Consider the following 19,021-nt stretch of genomic DNA (forward strand, 5'->3'; position numbering starts at 1 on the left):
ATCAAAAATAAAAAATCATGCACCATTTATAACATACTTTACTTAGCTATACTTTAACAACAAAACATTGTAAGCTATATTAAGAAGATTTTTTTTTTTTTAATCCTTCTTTATCATAATACTTTCTTTAATTTTTTCCAAATGGATGTTTGTTTAACAAAAAAAAAAAAAAGAAACTCAAAAACTTTTCCCAATTATAAAAATAAAGTTTTTTATTCCAAAAAAAGAAAAAAATTAATATGCCAGAAGGCAACATCATTTGTTCTCTTCAAATACAGAGTGGATATGCTATAGCAAGATCTCAAATTGAGATTCTCAATCATATATTATTGCGTTACACCAAATATTGCATTTACGTGTGGTCCATCACTTTCGTATTTTCAATTTTTTAATCAAACTTGAGAAATAATTTAGTGGTATTGTGGTTAAAAGAATTATCATGGAATTATAAATTATGAGTTCAGAGTTCTCTCGATCATGGTAGGTCATTATAGGAATTGAAAATTTTGAGTTCGAGTTCTCGCAATCATGGCTGGTCATTTTAGACATTTTAATTGACAACAATACCTTCTGTTTCACAAGATTCAAAATATGAAAATATAGTCTCTATTTCAATTTAAGATCCCATCTATTTAGTGCTTATCATGAAAAGAAATTAGGAGATACATACATGAATATTGAGGGTTTTGTGATATTGGTTCAACTGATAAAAACGCCATTAGTTTTACTAAAATAATCAAAGCAATGTAAACTTGATGTCTTGAACACTAGATATTAATTTCAAAAGTGGAGATAGTGTTTCTAAACTCAAGGAAAACCAAATCTCTTAATGTATGCAATAACTGAAAATAAATAAAGAACGAATAATCGAAATACTTCTGGTTTGGTACTTTCTTGTTTTGGTTAGTCGAGTTTTATTTTCATGTTTACATTCGTAGTCTTGTCAAAATAAACATCGAAAAAACTAGGAGTTATCATGTCCTCCATTCTTCCTCCGGTAACAATGTGCATGTATGTGAACCGACACCGTCGATTCAAGCGATAAACGCATGGATAGCTATTATATGTCCAACACCCGATTACATAATTAATTGTTATCCATGATGGCTTTGGTATGTATATGAAGAAATGAGATATTAATTAACATGACAAGTTTATATATACGCAACAATACTATAAAATTAATTTTTTTTTAAAAACACAAATTAATCAATAACCATGAAAAAGAGAAAAAAGAAACAAAAGTCTTATAAGTCTTGGCTTCTTCACACAGGCTTAGTGTTATTATCTGCAACCTTAGGCTTAAGCTTTCTGTTAAACTTGGCTAAAGTAGAAACCAGGAAGACCCAAAATTAAATTATAGAAACGGAAAACCAAAACCCAAAAAGAGAAACAAAGGTTTAATGATTTATAGAGAAAGAGATATAAAACATTGTAGATGGTTCAAAGACCCTGTTCGATCAAGTAATCACCCAACCTCTCGACAACCATGTTGCATTGTCCTGGAGTCACTGGCTCTTCGTACAGACCAAACACCATTGATTGTCCTGTTTTCTTGATCGTGATTCCCCCAGCTCCCTGCCCAAGTTCCAATTATATTAATGGTTTTGAGTTTCAAACCAAATTCTTAACATTAAATGTTTTTATGATAAGCTTATAGTTTCAAGAATGTAATTATCATTTCAAGAAATGAAAAAGTTTGGGAGTGCAAAATCATCGACTATATACTATGTACCATATAAGCGATGCTTTTGGTAAGACTTTGAATTACATTCATAACATCAAATACTATCAAAATGATTAGAGTATTGACCATTTTTGCATGAGATTATTCTCTTAATCATAGTCGGCTCTATGGAGTGCAATGGGAGGGGTTGATTCTCATAAAATCGTAGGCCTCAATTGTTTTAAGCGTTTGCATGTGAATCTTTTTTATTAGAAAATAATTCAAGTTTCATAAAATATTTTTCGATCCCGATGGTTGCTAGGCCTTAAACGTCGATTGTTTCAAATGCAATGGTATACATGTGCATTTAACATGCGCAAAGTAAAATTCACATATTTAAAAAAATAAAACAATATATTTTAGGATTTCTTAGATTATTTTTGTAGAATGCAAACACAAACAATCGAGCGTTAATCCTAAACATACCTTCTTGCCACGGATGACAGCATTAGGCTCGCCTTGGATGACCATATACTTTAGCCCTGCGAGGAACATACCCGTGGGAGCGAGGTGACCAGGCTCATCGAAATCCTTCATAATGTCTGTGATCTCTTGAGGTTTGAACTATTTGAAGACAAATGAATCCTCAGACTTTTAACGTTGAACTAAATCCGGAACAATGAACTTGATGCAAATGGTGAGATTACAAATCAAAGTTGATCAGCTCATCTATATTATATATCACTATAAATATGTCCATAATATACGTACGTAACGGATAGAAATAGCAAGTATCAAATCATATTTCTCTACATAAAAGATTTAAGACCAACGAAACCAAAACATGATCGATCGATAATAGAGGAGGAGGTAATTATACCTGAGGAAAATTAGCGCTCTGAGCCCAAACGCTACCATCATGGCCGATGATAGCGGCGGCGGTAAGGTGGTGACCTTGGCCGTCGCCGACATCACACATCAAATGCTCATCAACGTATGCTTGCCACGACATTCTCTCTGATTTCTTCTTCTTTTTGCTTTTACTCTGCGAGGTTGGGTATTTTGGATCTCTCTACGTATGTATGTGTGTGCAATGCAACTCCCAGGGGGACTTGGTCGTCTCGATAAATAGGGAGCGAAGAAGAATGTTGTAGGATGAAGTATCTGCCGTTGGATTCATTAGACACATTCTCAGCCGCTCATTTTTTATTATTATTGCTACTGACGTCTCGCCTTTGTTATAGCTTAATCATTCACTACATGCACGCCACGTGTCTTTTCTTCCCTATGCTAATTTCCTCCTAATAATAACGAACAAGAAGGATTTCAGGAAATAATAACAGTATTAAACTATTAATATTTGTTTAGCATATATGATTAAAAGACTAAGGAAATGAACAAGATTTTGTAAAAAAGATGTGGTTTTGTAGCAGCCTCTCAAAAAAGATTGTCTCAATTTGAATTTGGATCTTTATAGTTTCTCGACACAGTTTGGATTTACTCTTTGAGACATTGTGCCGTACCAAATAACAACATAGACTTAGATTCTAGCTAAAAGAACCAATGTATCTGTTCTAAACGTGATATAATTAATGGATATCATGATCATTTTAGTGACCGATCAAACTATTTTCAGAAGAGTTGTTGTCATTTCTGCTAATTTGTCCCTCTTCTGATCGGTCGAGGTGACGATTGATCTGATCATAGCTGATCGGCGATCGCCATGATGTTTTCTCCAATTTTCCACATGCTTTTTTCCTTTAATCCAAACTATATTCTCAAATTTCTTGCAACAAAACTAACTAAATGCATGAAAAGACTATGAAACTAGTGTTTTATCCGATCTATAGCTAGTTAGCTACTCCTAAATTATCTACTAGAGCATTTAATTTGAATCGACAATACACGAAGATTAGTTAAATGATTTTTGTTGTGGTCTACTATAATGCGGATGATAACAAGACTGATTAGTATAGTATACAACGAAGAGGGAAAACATTGATATAACAGGGATGAAGGTAGAGTCGTTACCAATAAAATAAATTCTGATGGAGCAAACCATTTAACAAATAAAAATGAGCAAAACTAGTGGTTCACGTTGCGGTACAACACATCATTTGCATGCAAACACATTTCTCTTCTTCGTAGCTCTCTTTAGCATCTGTCAGGCTCAATGTCGTCGATTCATGCGAAGTCTAAAAAGAATTTAAGAATTTTATCTATCTCAACCCATAAACTTTAAAGATCCGTTTGGTTATCTATCTTTGTATTGATATGTTTCTGCTCATGTCTTCTTTTTTATTTTTGCTAATCCTCATCACATTTCATTTTTCATATGTTTTATGGATCTTTCTTAGCCATCATTACTCATTGTAGAATTCTTTACTTGGTTAGGCAAATACAGGACCAGTTTTGGACCAACAACAACATTATCAATTCCTTTTTGGTTATTTATTGAAGACCATTTAATTTAGTGATGAACATAATAAATTTCATCTCAACAATATTTGCTCTTTCTAGTAAACAAACAAAAAAAATCCTTAGCAAGATCCCAACTTTTCTTTTTTTTTAGAAAGATCAGATTACAAAGGTTTCAAAATCAGAAATAAGTTTTATCTACTAATATAAATCAGTTTGATTAATAATGTAACTGATAAAAACCATTTTCTTCTATCAAGTCACAATTGCATAACCAATACAAAAGCTTCGAACTTTTTATGTTTTCATGGAGATGAAGCCACCTTCAACCCCAAGCTAATCGCAGCACACGTTAACGGCTGCGCCGGAATTCTAAAACAGCTCAATTGGCCACCAGGAATCGCCGAACAATCCGGCTGAGGCCGTTGATAACCCTTACCGGGAATACAATTTCCGGTGAAATCAAACCCAACGCTAAGGCTCGAGCACTGAGAGCTAAACCCAGAGAAGAAGTTGAAAGAAACCGTCAGATTTATCAGATTCCTCAAAGTACAGACCAAATCAGGAAGATCACCGGAGAATTTGTTGTGTCCGAGATTCAAAACTTCAATCTCCGATAAGCAAGAGATCGTGTCAGGGACATGACCCATCAATGAATTGAAACTAACATCAAACACTTCAATGTCGGAGAATAAACCAACTGATTCCGGTATACAACCGGTTAACTGGTTATTCAAGAACAAAACCTCTTTCAATTTCGAACCGGTGATACCGAAACTCGTCGGGATTTCGCCGGATAATTTGTTGTTAGCGAGATTAATCACCGAAGCTGTAGAGTAACCGAGATTCCCAGGGATTTCTCCGGTGAATTGATTGTTGTTGAGGAGAATCGCGTCTAATTGTTTGTTGAAGAGATTTTCCGGTATAGAGCCAGTGAAATTGTTGAACCGGAGATCGAGGTAAACCAGATTTGGGATGTAGAGTGTGACTTGAGGGAAAGAACCGGAGAATCTGTTGTTGCTGAGATCGAGTTCTTGAAGAGAATCAAGATTCTTGAAAGAATCTGGGATTTGACCAGAGAATCTGTTACTGTTGAGATGAAGAATGGTTAGGTCTGAGAGTAAAGAGAGGTCTTTAACAATGGTGCCTTTGAGATTTGCTTTGTTTAGATCTATGGAGGTTATAGATGAGCCAGAACAGAACACGCCTCTGTAAGAACAAACATCTTCACCAACCCATGTTTTAAGAACACCAGATGGATCCTCTGTAATGGCGGATTTCCAAGATTGAAGAGCATTGTAAGCTGCATTTGTTGTCTGTTGTTGGTTTGGAGCTGAGCCAGGATTGGAATTAGGGTTTCCTCCACCTATCCAAACTCCGCCGTCGTCACCGTCTCCACCGCCGATTCCAACTCCGACTCCAATGCTGTATCCGTTTGTTAGAATCAAACAATTCAGGAACAGAGACAAAGACAGAAGGCTAAAGTTGTTGTTGTTGGTGCCTTTCTTCTTCATGATTCTTGTTTTGCTTTTTGATACTCAACAAACTCGAGAAGCTTTGATTAAAGTTGCTGTCTTTTCTTCTTGGGGAATGTTGAAACTTTTGTTGGATTAATGAGGTTTGTTAACAAAAGTGTGGTTGAAGCATTGATTGATGATTAGCAGCAAATGTGGGGGCAATGGGTTTGATTGATGGAGTTTTGCTTCTCCGTTACTGTTTTGTTTTCAACTTAGGTTTTATTTTTTCCAATGGCCTCGTGCTATAATTCATCAACTGTCACATGAATTTTATAAGCATTATTTAGCTGGGAATAGTATATACTCCATGATATTATTTATTGCATATGGTTAGGAGAGTTTATATGTATGTCTTTCGCAACATTTAACATTTAGAGTTCATGTTTCCATGCTTTTAGAAGAAAAAAATACTATCGATTAAATTATTTTTAGAAGTTACCACTGACCAGTGACAATTGTCATAATAAAACCATTAATTACCTTCTGTGTTCAGAGGATTCTTGTATCGACTTTTTTTGTTAAAGAACCTGAAAAAAGTCTCCTATGAATTAATTGAGAATTCAGAGAAATACATATTAAAAACTTATCCATGTGCTATCAATAGAACGTTCTTAAGAATGTTTCTAAGCAACACTTTGTTTTTAAAACTTATTTACAACTATGTCACTAGACATATGTTTAAAATTTGATCATAATAAATACATGAAATGTATTAATATCAAAGAAAATTAACTATTTGTATATAAAACAAAATCATCTTATTTTATGGAGTACCTACTAATATTAGTGTTTCCACGTTCCACTTTCCACTGACTCCGATTTGCTATCATAATATTTGTCTGTCATATCAGTTGATTTTTCTGATATTCCATTTCCACCAAAGTAATAATGTGAAGAACTGAACCACTATTGTGACCGACGTAAAAACAACATTACTGTTGCGTATTATGACCAAATTTGATACAAAGGAAATAATTAAAAACGACAAATTACCAGATAGTATTAGTTTATACTCCTTATCATGCATTGATGATGCATATATCAAAAGTAGAAAAGAGAAAAAAAGAAGAAGAAGAAGCAGAATCTAGGGAGGCTATTTAAAGTATAGAAGAAAGAAAAATATGTAGCAGCTTCTGAGTGTGAAATGCTGTGAGATTGTGTTGACTTGAGATAACGATTTTAATGAAATGTTAAAAAATTGGGAGATTTGTATCGCCTCACATGGAGGGGACACACACCAATAGATTTTGGGAATGAGTCATCCATATATACTAGAAAATTAATCAAAATAAATGGCGTTAAAATATACAATTATTTTCCACCCATTATATTCTGGCTCTGAGTACTATTGTTCGTTTTAAGATTAGGTGGATACTTAAATTTCTTGTAGATTTTTCCATTCAAAATCTATTAGTTATACATGCATCTCATTGTATTTTACGATTTTTAATAATATTTGTGAAAATGCATCTCATATTAACTCAATTTACGTAACATAATTTTGATCTCCGTTTTGCACTACTGAAGCTAGAAAAACATAAACATAAGACAAAAACCAAAAAAAAAAAATCCTTTTACGAATGAGTGAGATCATCCACACAAATTTTGATGGAATTCAAAAGAAGACTAATGTTAATAAAGATTAAGGAAAATACAAAATATATGAATCTAGCTAGTGGACAAACAATTGTATGTTTCTTATATCTGGGGCACCCAAGCAGCTAACTAGTGTTTCAAAATAAAAACAAAAGAATGTCCACATAATATTAGGATATTAATACTTAAATCTAGCAAGAATACAACAATTGTATGAATCTTATGTTTGGATATGCAAGCCGCCAGCTCATATCTCCATATAAAACCAAAAAAAGGTATTTTTGGTAAATATAAATTAGATAATACAAAATAAGTAGATGTGGATATGTATGTATAATGTTTAATAAATTTGGTCCATGTAGTGTTAATATGTGATGTTACATATATTGATAAATAGGTTAGGTTATAGCGCACTTAATGATTACATAAATTAGTGAGTGAGAGATTTAATGTGAATGCGAAGAAGGTGGAGGAGAAGAATCAACAATTTGATTGGGGTTTCTGTAAATTTGAGTTGTAAGCTATATATTCCCCACTAGGCCACTAATAACGGTTATTTTTTCTTCATCACTATTCTTTTGGGTGAAAAAGGTAACGATTATAAAAGAATAAACATTATGATCTTTTTTTCCTCCCCATTTTGACTTTCGAGTATAGAGACATTATAGCATTCATAAAGAAACACATTTTTCTTTTATCTATATCGCATGCCGCATGCGCCATCTATAGCATTCATACGAAACATATCGAGTTTTATCTTTATTCCATGTTCTATTGTATCAATTTTTGAAGAGGAAATGAAATGGTGGTAATGGATTATATTAACCAAAGGCCATTGTTATAGACTTATAGTTTTGAATTAAACTCACGGTATATTGTTTTAGGGTCATACACTTTAAAAGCTTACGAAGCTTTTGACTCTACACGTGTTAAACATTAATAATTACAGTATATCAAAACCAACAAACATTTGAAATTTTGAAACAGAACAGAACAGAACCATATAACATTTGTCTAACCTAATAATTTGTAGCTGGCATGACGGCTAATCTGTTCGTTTTATTGTTGTTACTTGTCGTCGTTGTCGATGCCAAAATCATGTTTTTTTTGTGCGTAGTCAATGGTTCAACGATATATTTTAGTAATGAATTCCTATAATTTCTTAAAATTGCAAACCAATAACGTCAGTACACATAAATACCATGGGCTTTTCGGTGCCTTAATATTAGTGGGCTTATATAGGCAGAAACATACACTTTTCCCCCAAAACTAGTTTTGATAACATGGGCTTTTCAATGTTTAATATTAGTGGGCTTATATCAATCTAATGAAATTTGAAGAGAAGAGAGAGAGGAACCTGCGGGTCGTTGACTCGTTGTATGTTTCGGCCCATATAAGCCCAGTATTAACTGAAAATAAAATTAGTTTTTTTCATATTACCATGCATGTTTTTTTCGGCCCATATAAGCCCAATATTACCGTGCAAGTTTTTTCTTATTTTTTAAATTTTATCTGAAAGTAAAATTGAACAGAGTACCGATGACGTGTCCTAACTCCCAAGTAGAAGAAGAAGAAGAAGTAAAAAAAAAAAAAAAAAGATCTGAAAGAAATAAAAAACGAATCGGAAGAGAGAGAGAGAGAGAGAGATTGGAGCTAGTTGGAGATGGGAATAAGGTTCATATTGATGGTGAACAAGCAAGGCCAGACTCGTCTTGCTCAGTACTACGAATGGCTCACTCTCGAGGAACGTCGCGCTCTCGAAGGCGAAATCGTCCGTAAATGCCTCGCTCGCAACGACCAACAGGTCCCTTCCTCACTCTTTTCTTCAATTTCTATTAGATCGCTCCTGATTCTCCTCCGATCTCGTCTCATTGATATCTATTTTGATCTCCTTAGTTTTGATATTTTTGGATTCTTAGATGATCTGGATATGGATCGATCGGGCATTAGGTTTATTACTTCTCGATAAATTTGGGAATCGAAGTAATTTTGTTGGAAATCTAGATTGATACATAGCCGATTTTGGGAAATTTCGTAGCGGTGATGCATAAATCACCGACCATTGGCTAATTGGATTCAAACTAATTTAGTATCATTGATCCTAATTACATTAAGGTCTTTGTTAATTCTGTTTAGCTTACGGCATCTGACTAAATTTTTCTGCATTTGCTCTTAATAAACAGTGTTCGTTTGTCGAGCATCGCAACTACAAGATAGTCTACAGGCGTTACGCATCTCTCTTCTTCATGGTTGGGGTTGATGACGATGAAGTAAGTTTGTTATACATCACTGTTTTCGTATTGAGCTGCATACAATTTAGAAGAGTGTTTATGATTGATTTATAGATCATAAGGAAGCAATCGTTATGCATATCATGTCATTATACATGTTTACAATGTATGATGACTCATAATGCAAACTATCCTCTCTTCTCTCTGATTCTTGTCGTAGAACGAGCTGGCGATTCTAGAGTTCATACATCTTTTGGTCGAGACAATGGACAAGCATTTTGGAAATGTGGTAAGCTGTATAGGTTCATAGTAGTCTCGAATCGAATAGACTCTCTTGTTTTTTGTGTTTCCCACTTTGTGATTTATATAAACTCTTTTTTATTTTATGCAGTGTGAGCTAGACATAATGTTCCATCTGGAGAAAGCTCATTTCATGCTGGAAGAAATGGTGATGAATGGTTGCATTGTGGAGACAAGCAAAGCCAACATACTTTCACCTATACAACTTATGGACAAAGCCCATTAATGCTAAACACCCTGTTTCTATTTCTGTTAATCCGTTTCATCACTTTGTTACACACTTCTTCTTGTATTATTATTAACGATGCTTCAAAGAGAGGATAATACAAAAGAAGCAGGAAATCGAAAAGTACCAATTGGGAGTACAATTCACAAGAACCCGATGATAATAAGGATAGTTACATTGTCTAGCCATTACATCCGCACATAGGTCTGTTTGTCGACTTCTTGAAAAAAACGAATGGCTGAAAAGTGTCTTCTTGGATTCCTTAAGATCTCTTTTGTGTATGTTTTCAGCCTTGGCCATTTGGTTGGATCATCAATAGGTTGAACCAATTGCTTAGAGTCACTGTCAAACTGAACATACTTATATTCCAAGTTGTCCAAGCATGACCTTGTCCACACTAGTGTCCTAGCTAGTACCTACCACTTCCATGTTTTAACCACAATCTTCAGAAAGTCTTGTCACCTTACCACTCTTTTTTAATCTTCTAGTATCCAACCAACTCCACATATTGTTGAATCTGCATTTAGGTTTTACCTTTCAATAATCAATGACTTTACCAATAATCAATGACTTTAGTTTTTTAGCTTTAAATTCTATGTGACATACTGTTACGTACTGACGTATCATTTATATGGAGAGAGTTGACCACATTTCATATACATGATTTGTGTGTAGTTTCTTCATTGAGTTTCGGGATTTCAAATGGATTTCATTATTTGTTGATGTTAGGTTGTTAGATTTTGGATTTTATTATTTTTCTTCATATATGGTTGTTGTCAACGCTTAATCCAGAATGATTACCTAGATTCTGATCTTATGTTTAATTCATCAAGTCACCAAAAATATTGTTGAATTGTTTGAAGAAATATAGGAGAGTCAAACGTCCTTAGTCAACAAGAATTGAAGATAAGACATTTTGTGAACAAATGAAACTTGAAATTTTAATGCTTGCTTGAATTTTAAAAATCAAACGAGAGTTTAGTTTTTAGGGATTTGATTGCTTAGATAGTTATTGTTATAAGAGCGGGTTAACTTTATCTTAGTGACTGAATTCAAGAACAACGCTTAGTCTCATTCCTTTAATTATGGCCATGTTCGACGGAGAGTCGCCAACGACTACCTCATCAAGAGATCTAAATGACGTTGACGGCGACCATTAACAAAGCAAAACGACGACAGTAGATGTAAAACGACGATGACAGCAGATGTTATCAATCTATTATATCTCTTATTAATACACTACATGTGTTTACCTCTTTAACTAATAAAATAAAGTTATAGAACAAAACTTAAATTAATTTCCATCTAAAATAAAAAACTGATTTTTTGTGAAATTTATAATTAAATATTAAAACGATAAATATTATGAAATGGATAAAGTAATATAGATTTACGATATTAAAATGCACAATAATACCAAGCAAATTTTATTGTCATGTACTATATTTATTTTATTTTAAAACATATCAATTTATAGGGTGCAATTTTTATAACCGGAAAGACAAATGTATGTTTAAATATTAGTTTATTGACATCTTCGCATTCTTAGCTAGATGTTCTGGACTTGGTGGATGTTTTTTGTGTCCTGGAGGATAAAATGGAGGTGTAAAGCCTGGGAATTGATTCACTGATGTCTTCACAATTCCGTTTGATGGAGGAGCATATGGGGTTGGGAAAATTGGATATCTAGCATGAGCAAGGCCAAATGTAAGAAGAAACAAGGTAACCACCATTTTTACCACCATTTTTATCTGAGAGTGCTTGACAATTAGTTTCATTTTTTGTTGTTTGTGATTAAAAATGTTTATCTATCTTTCTTATTTATATTGTTGTGACATAAATAAAATGAAGCAATATAATAATTTTTGTTGACAATAAATGTATGCTGGCCAAAAAGTATGGCAATATGATCAAATTTTTTAAAATTAAATTTTATGTTATAAATTTTCTATTAATAAAGTAAGTGTTTTCTAAAAAACGTTTTGAGAAGTTGACTTGTGACATTTCTCTTTTTGACACGTGTCTTTCTTCTTAAACTCAAAATACACCATTATGTATTTTCATTAAATTTTATTATATTATTATATTAAAATTTTCAAATTTCAAAGATAACTTTTTATTTATTTGCTTTATCATATCTAAAATATATTCCAAAGACACAAATTTTTATTTATTTTCTTTGTATCATCTTAAAATTTATTGTAAAGATACATTTTTTATTTGTTTATTTTCTATCATAAAAAACAATTATGAAAGAGGCACAATTTTTATTTAGTTTTCGTTTTGAATCTAGAGGCACAAGTTTTACTTTATTATTTTTTAGAAAAGATGGAAAAGATAACATTAAAGTAGATACATTTGTTTTCTATTTTCTTCTCATTAAATTAAAAAAAACTATATAGTAAAGTAAAGTTCCTCGAAAAACAAATTTTGAGAACGTGACATATGACATATCTCATTTTGGCATGAGTCCTTCTTCTTAAATTCAAATATATCATTATGTATTTTAATTAGATTTTATTATATTATTATTGAAATACTTATTTCATACAACATAACTTTTAAACTGATGGGGGAAAAAATTACAAATGAACACACCAACTTTTTTATTAGATAGATTTATCTTCCGTTGTATACAATAGAAACTCGTTAACCTTCGATCTCGTTCTCCTCATAAAAGATAGTTAATTAATTGACTCGTAGCTTTATCTCACCATTTTAGTTTCGCCGGAAAATACTGCAATGTCAAAAAAATATATACACATTAGACAAATTATTACAAGTTTGGTTATTAAAGAAATTATATTTAAATGTATTTTTACCTTGTTGATGAGTGAAATGTAGTAAGGCTTCACTTGTTCGACATCTACCAGAACTTTGCTCTTACTGTATAGGTCATATTTACTGCAATACATTATTGTTCGTCAGTATCACATAATTGGAAATGAAGTCTATAAAATAAATAACATAAGATGAAAGAGAGAACAAAAAAGAAAAAAAAAACTTACTTGAAGACATGGAGCCACTTGAGATCATCTCTGTCCTCATCGTTCATCAAGTGTGTGTAGGCTCCTGCCTTGTGCAATGCTGCATAATTTTTAAATTCAATGTTAATGACACCAAATTTAAATAATAGTTATCTAATATGTATAATTAATTCATTAATACAAAGAAATATGTATATATGGTTGAAAACGTACGATAAAAGGAATGATATCGAATAATGAAGAGACCAGCGTGAGGAAGGGTCGTGCCATTCTTCTTAGCCACCTATATATATTTTAAATGACGAAATCAGCAAAATTGGTAATAGTTTTTGTAATTGTTTTCGATAGGTTTATTCATAGTAAATACGAAGTAGATAATTAATTACCAAATACATGTAGTCGTCATGACCCCATGACATGAGAACATTGTCTAAACCACATCCTTCAGTGTAAACTCCATTTTTTGTGTTGTACTTTGGGTTGTTGATATCATGGTTTCCTTTGAAATACTGCAAGACAACAATGGTAAATATATTAATCAAGAGCTCAAGTATATTTTTGTCACTTAATTTAATCGGAAAACGTTAGCAAAAAATCGGAAATATACTAAGAATAGAACTATTTTATCTTCTTTTTTTTTTTTTTACCTTGTGGTGAATATTGGCTGAGTCGAAGGTACATCCAACTGGAAATGTATCGCCTACAATTTGGTGGAAGTGTTAAAAATTTTTTAATTTAATTCTAAACAAAGAAGAGGATAAGTCATATTGAATACACACCAACGACAGCCCACTGGGGAAGACCACCGAATTCTGGCAGAAGGAGAACCTTGCCAAGATCTGAAAATGAAATTGTAATTTGAAATAAATTATCTTGCACACGTAATCTAACGCAAAGCATTAAAAGAATAGGTAGCTTAGATATGTTGATTAGTTTACATGTATGCATTAAGATATTTAATATGTTGAATAGTAACATAACCAGTATAAGAAGCTATATGAACTTTCAAAATTGTTCAACATAACAAATCGTTTGCTCTTATCATTTTGAAATTTCTCAATATAAACCATAAGAAGAAAAAAAGACTAAAGAATACATAGTCAGGATGCTTTGTTGAACACTATAAATGGTAGATTTTTCAAAAGTGGTGTATATTTTTTATGATATAGCAGAATAAGACATGTACCATGGATTAGGGCAGTGAGATGGAGCCAATCTTCGTCGGGATAGTCCCTTCGAATGGCTTCAGCGGTTTGGAGAAGGTGTTGAATTTGAGGCTCATCAAGATCCGGATCGCTTTCATCAACAACATTGTTCAATAACTCACAACATTCCCATATACTCATTTCCATCTTGTTAAGTTTTCCATACTCTTTCCTCATCTTCTTCACCTGTCCAATTGTTTGAAGATCGATTTTCAATAAACATTATTTACTTATAATTTAATTAACTAGACCATAGTGAAAGTATGTTTGTTTTGCTTACAAAGTCATAGGTCTGGTGAATGTGTTGCATCCTGTAAAATTCCTCAACACCTTGTTGTCTCTCGCTTTCACCATTCTCATAATCCCTAAAAGAAAAGAGAGACTGTAATTAGTTTTGATCCAAAACAACATTTATGTCCATAAATATATGGATCAATCCATTAAACAAACCTGAAGGAATGGCCCAAGAAATTCATATCAGGAGCATCGAATGCATCAGTTTCCTTTGATTTTGGAACCACAAAACCTCCATCCAACACCAATTCATTATCCCTCTCCTCTATCACTTTCTTTTCATCCACTCTTGAATCTATAATCGTCACCACAAAATTATTTTCATAGCTTTTTTTCTTGTAATGATATTGTTCATATTCTCATGCACTAATATCAATCTAATCTCCAATATTTGATTAATTATCTATATCTATATATCTTAAAAGAAGCAATGAAACCTTACCAGGAACAAAATGTTCAACAAGAATAGTCATCTTGCTCGGAATTTGATACGTAATTTAGATTAAAACTTTTGATGATAAACAAAAAAAAACGAGAAATTGTGTGAATTGTTGTGTGAAAGATGTTGTTGGAAGGAGACGAGAATGGAGATGGTATTTATATTGATCCAATCAAAAAGTCCTTCCTGCAGATTTGGAGACAGTGCAAGTCCTTAGATATCAAACATAACTTGAGTTGTGTCCTCAAACTGAAATTAACGTAGAAAGGTGTCACACTTCACCGTATCTTCGTTATAACCAAAACTCACGCTCGTTTTAGAAGCGTGTAATTCACGTTTACTTTCAAGACGTGTTTGTGTTTACACGCTCTAAAATTAGAGTTTCTTTTGCGCTAATCTTATCTCAATTGTTATTAGTTTGTTAAAATTTATCTCTTGACGCGGATTTGCATTAATATTTTACTGTTTCTGTTGTTTGTTTAAGATATAACTGTTTCATTAGTTAAAAAAGAAGAAGATATAACTGTTATTTTTCAGCTTTTATTCGATTAAAATCCGATAACAAAAAAAAAAGATATAGCTGTTTCGTTTTATCTAAACAAAAAATCAAAGGATCGATTATTAGTTAATAGTTATATATGGCAAATTATCTAATTTTAGATAAATCGTAGATAATTTTGCATGACCTTTTTTTAGTATATCAGCATTCCACACTGAATTTTTAGAAGCCCTTTTTAGAATGTCAATGTATGTTTGTAAAACCTGATAAAATAATCTACTAAAAAGTACAAGATAATCTAAAAAAATGAGAAAATGTTAGAATGAGAGAGAGCAAGTTAGGAAAACAAATTTAGGAAAATCTAAGGAGTCCTGAATTGGGAAATAATGAAATGAAATGTCCTTAGCAGCAAAATAGAAATTGGGAGTCGAGAAAAACAGCTGTGTTCTTCTGTTTTTGCGATGGTTTAATTTTAAGAATAAAGAAATTAACAAGTTGGGAGGAGAAAAAACAAGTCATCGTGACGTGTATAATATTATCTCAATTAGCTGTTGTGTATTGACCAAACCTCTGACTCAGCATCTACTCACATTTCAATTTCTTTTTTGTGGCTTTCTACAATGTTAGTATTAATTTTCCTTTGGATTAATTGTCGTTTTTATAACGTTTATGTGATTTTAGTGAGAAAAATTATCCTAATCCATATATATAGATTTTCAAAAGATATGTTGACTCTTAACATTTTACTACGTTATACTTAAAATATTTAGTCAGAAAAAAAGAATATATCATGAACTAACAATTTTTGTAAATATTATATTCCAAATTAATAGATTTGGTGAAGTGTTACATACTTAAGGAAACGACAAAAAAATAAAAAAAATACATAAGAAATTGCGGCGGGTATACTCCACCGTCAATAGCACTTTGTCTTCATCTGCAACGCGTGATCTTTTTAGCCCTTTGATATAGATCATAGAGTAGTCGTTTGATTTAATCTTTTTCTGATATTTTGATATCAAAAATAATTATTGGACCAAAACAAAAACATGAATAGTTTGTACCAAAATAGAAACAAAAAATCATAAAACATTGTGACTTTGTCTGGCTGACGTCAATAAAGATATTAATAGTAGCTCTTGACCTTTTAAAATTCAACGAGCTCGTGACCTCTTATCCTACATATATTGAAGACAAACACCGCACTGCTTAGTGCTTACGAGTTACGACTTCGGCCAACCACGTTCCACCAAGCCAATCAAAAGTACATGCATCTCAAGCCTTAAAATGTATGATTCAGTTATAGTATATAAGGCTTTAAATGGTGACTGCGTTTTGCGGTGCGGGAGAAGTGCGATGCGGTTCAAATAATAACAAAAATACATAAATATATATGTATATGTAGAGATTTTGATACTGTTACAACACTGTTGCGATACGGTTTTGGTCACCATTCACAGCCTAAATTTCAATATCTAGATAATTTAAGAACACAAAAAATTATTAAACATTATTAAAAATATGTTTTGATATTAAATATTATTATATTTAAATGTTTATAATCTCGACCTTAAATATTTAAATTATATAGGGACTCAATTATATATCTAGATCTCTTGAAAGAATCTTATCTAGAGGTTGTATTTCATAATAACAAGATTGTTCATGAGATTAAAAATCCTAAGTTTCATTATATCAATAAAGATATTGTGTTTTATGAGATTAATGGGGATGAAGTTGATTTTACTTAATATTTTGTGTTAAATGGTCAAAATACAGACCTTAAACAAACGCTCATGGTAGGCAACCCACATAATTTTCTATTTTTATTTTTCTTTCCTTTTCTGAATTTTGGTTTTCTTCTCTTAGGATTTATTACGGTAAAATCACGTTCGTTGTTAAAAAGCCTAGATAAATGCGTGTATTGTTTGGTTCGTGATCGATATTCCTTCGCCGAGAGCACACACTTTTCACTAAATCTATATAGGAAGACAACTATGGAATATTGAAAATTCCTTTGGATCTTGGGATATTATACAGAGTAAGGGATGTTGATTAAACTCATGGTCAAGTACATAAAGTAGGTTATGGAATCGAGTTGATGAAGAGTACAAAGTAGAAGTTTCCAAGAATATGTAAGTTTCCACCTTCAAACCTTTTCTTTTGATCTCTGAATTTTGTTCGTTCTTGCTTGAAGACAAGCAAAAATTCAAGTTCGGGAGAATTGATCATAATTTTTATTGGTTTATAACTATTTTTTGTTTTGTTTTGGAGTCTTTTATTTGTCAAAGTGTAGTTTTAAAGCTTTCAAGTCTATTTCGAGTCTCTACAGGTTTTAGGTTGGTTTGAGGAAAACAAACCGTTTTAGAATGCAAACATGTATTTGGAGATGTAAGATTACATAAAAGCGTCAAAAGTTTGGTTTTAGATGAAAGACTTCCTACTGTACAATCATCCTCATATTTTGACACAAGATAGATGAGGATCTTCTTTCGTTTTCAAGTGATTTGAATCAACTCTAAAAGTGCAATCAAAACTTATGGTCGATTTACTAAAGACATGTCAAACTGCCAAATAGTTAAAGCTGCCGAACAACTAAAGCTAATGTGGAAATTAATCCAGGGAACCAGGGATCGACCGGTCCAAAATTGGAATCGATCAGTCTACATTCAAACAAGATTTTAAAGTTTCCAAAATGATCCTAAACCGACCAAAACGCATTTCTTGTATTAGAAAATCATAGTGGTTAAGTTTTAGACGAGAGACGTATTTTATTCAGGTTTGTACCGTCTTTTACGAGCTTTTGAGAGAGGATTTACGAACCTTTTTAAAAATTCGGAGAAGATTTATATACCTTCGTATTTATTTAATTATGATTTCTTTTTTTGCTTATATTAGGTGAGTTTCCACGCTATATACGGACTTATGTTTAGCTATGATGTTTTCTTGTATTGTCTTGACTTTTTCATTCATTCTAAGAATTTATAAATTTTTAAAATTGTTTCCAAATGAAACTCTTAAATTTTATATCATATAATTAAAAACTTTCATAAAATTCACACGTCTAGATTATAGATGAAAAAAGAGATCTCAAGTTTGTTAGAGAAAAAAGAGAATTCAGAATAAACATTAGTTCATCAATGTGAGATACATGCTTATCATCATGCATGTTGTTAATTAATATTGCGATTCGTAGAAGGTGTTTTTTTTTTTGTGCGCTTTAGGTTGAGGTAAATCAATATCACGAGGTTTCTCTTTCACCAAAATAATTTGAACTTCATCTATAACTAGAAAGAACAATAATAATGTTCATGAGTTGTGTTTCCATTAAACCTTCTGCTACCTTTGTTTCTAAACCCAAGAACTCAGCTTCATGTACACAAGCCAATTCATGAAACTACTATTTGCCACATAGAACCTACAGTCAATTTAACTACATCAAACATACACACACTTTTGCATTTTGTATGGATAAGAAGGTGTAAGAACAAAAATGAATGACGACGTGTGCTACCATTTAATTATTCTATTCATGTTTTTCTTTTTTTTTTCTTTTGTATTTTGCTGACTTAAGTACTAGAACAATATTAATGTTAGTAAAAACAATGTAGATATAAACGTATAAAATAACCTTACAAACTCC

The 19,021-nt window shown here is 32.1% G+C and overlaps 4 protein-coding genes and 1 non-coding gene across 5 annotated transcripts; 1 reads left to right on the plus strand and 4 right to left on the minus strand.

Moving 5' to 3' along the window:
• Window positions 1–1,043: 1,043 nt before the first annotated feature.
• Window positions 1,044–2,834, minus strand: PRF5 (profilin 5). Its single transcript, NM_127535.3, has 3 exons — window positions 2,547–2,834; window positions 2,153–2,290; window positions 1,044–1,578 (listed from the first exon to the last, which is right to left on the minus strand). Exons 1-3 carry the CDS (start codon window positions 2,676–2,678, stop codon window positions 1,444–1,446), a joined length of 405 nt encoding a protein of 134 aa, NP_179567.1. The 5' UTR covers window positions 2,679–2,834; the 3' UTR covers window positions 1,044–1,443.
• A 1,402-nt stretch (window positions 2,835–4,236) lies between these two features.
• Window positions 4,237–6,797, minus strand: AT2G19780 (Leucine-rich repeat (LRR) family protein). Its single transcript, NM_127536.4, has 3 exons — window positions 6,376–6,797; window positions 6,082–6,128; window positions 4,237–5,857 (listed from the first exon to the last, which is right to left on the minus strand). Exon 3 carries the CDS (start codon window positions 5,596–5,598, stop codon window positions 4,390–4,392), a length of 1,209 nt encoding a protein of 402 aa, NP_179568.1. The 5' UTR covers window positions 5,599–5,857; window positions 6,082–6,128; window positions 6,376–6,797; the 3' UTR covers window positions 4,237–4,389.
• Window positions 6,798–8,733: 1,936 nt separating this feature from the next.
• On the plus strand, window positions 8,734–10,244 carry AT2G19790 (SNARE-like superfamily protein). The gene is made up of 4 exons (NM_127537.4): window positions 8,734–9,001; window positions 9,381–9,467; window positions 9,649–9,717; window positions 9,820–10,244. The coding sequence occupies exons 1-4, from the start codon at window positions 8,861–8,863 to the stop codon at window positions 9,952–9,954; spliced, it is 432 nt and encodes a 143-aa protein (NP_179569.1). The 5' UTR covers window positions 8,734–8,860; the 3' UTR covers window positions 9,955–10,244.
• Window positions 10,245–11,474: 1,230 nt separating this feature from the next.
• On the minus strand, window positions 11,475–11,746 carry AT2G19796. Its single transcript, NR_143755.1, has one exon. It is a non-coding gene; the product is annotated as an other RNA (non-coding RNA).
• A 677-nt stretch (window positions 11,747–12,423) lies between these two features.
• On the minus strand, window positions 12,424–15,338 carry MIOX2 (myo-inositol oxygenase 2). Its single transcript, NM_127538.4, has 11 exons — window positions 14,883–15,338; window positions 14,597–14,735; window positions 14,427–14,511; window positions 14,128–14,332; window positions 13,721–13,780; window positions 13,589–13,641; window positions 13,328–13,450; window positions 13,155–13,224; window positions 12,963–13,041; window positions 12,777–12,858; window positions 12,424–12,691 (listed from the first exon to the last, which is right to left on the minus strand). The coding sequence occupies exons 1-11, from the start codon at window positions 14,911–14,913 to the stop codon at window positions 12,665–12,667; spliced, it is 954 nt and encodes a 317-aa protein (NP_565459.1). The 5' UTR covers window positions 14,914–15,338; the 3' UTR covers window positions 12,424–12,664.
• Window positions 15,339–19,021: the final 3,683 nt, after the last annotated feature.

Source organism: Arabidopsis thaliana, chromosome 2 (genome assembly GCF_000001735.4).
Source record: "Arabidopsis thaliana chromosome 2, partial sequence".
Lineage (NCBI taxonomy): Eukaryota > Viridiplantae > Streptophyta > Magnoliopsida > Brassicales > Brassicaceae > Arabidopsis > Arabidopsis thaliana.

Bases quoted from the DNA above. Each gene is read 5' to 3' on its own strand.
- PRF5 (NM_127535.3), bottom strand. From the start codon at position 2,678: ATGTCGTGGCAAGCATACGTTGATGAGCATTTGATGTGTGATGTCGGC. The intron at 2,291-2,546 runs GTATAATTACCT...GTCTTCAAATAG, and splicing joins AGAGCGCTAATTTTCCTCAG to TTCAAACCTCAAGAGATCAC. The intron at 1,579-2,152 runs GTATGTTTAGGA...GAACTTGGGCAG, and splicing joins CTGTCATCCGTGGCAAGAAG to GGAGCTGGGGGAATCACGAT.
- AT2G19790 (NM_127537.4), top strand. From the start codon at position 8,861: ATGGGAATAAGGTTCATATTGATGGTGAACAAGCAAGGCCAGACTCGT. The intron at 9,002-9,380 runs GTCCCTTCCTCA...CTTAATAAACAG, and splicing joins TCGCTCGCAACGACCAACAG to TGTTCGTTTGTCGAGCATCG. The intron at 9,718-9,819 runs GTAAGCTGTATA...TATTTTATGCAG, and splicing joins ACAAGCATTTTGGAAATGTG to TGTGAGCTAGACATAATGTT.
- AT2G19780 (NM_127536.4), bottom strand. From the start codon at position 5,598: ATGAAGAAGAAAGGCACCAACAACAACAACTTTAGCCTTCTGTCTTTG.
- MIOX2 (NM_127538.4), bottom strand. From the start codon at position 14,913: ATGACTATTCTTGTTGAACATTTTGTTCCTG. The intron at 14,512-14,596 runs GTTTGTTTAATG...CTTTTCTTTTAG, and splicing joins TTCTTGGGCCATTCCTTCAG to GGATTATGAGAATGGTGAAA. The intron at 14,333-14,426 runs GTAAGCAAAACA...ACAATTGGACAG, and splicing joins TTCACCAGACCTATGACTTT to GTGAAGAAGATGAGGAAAGA.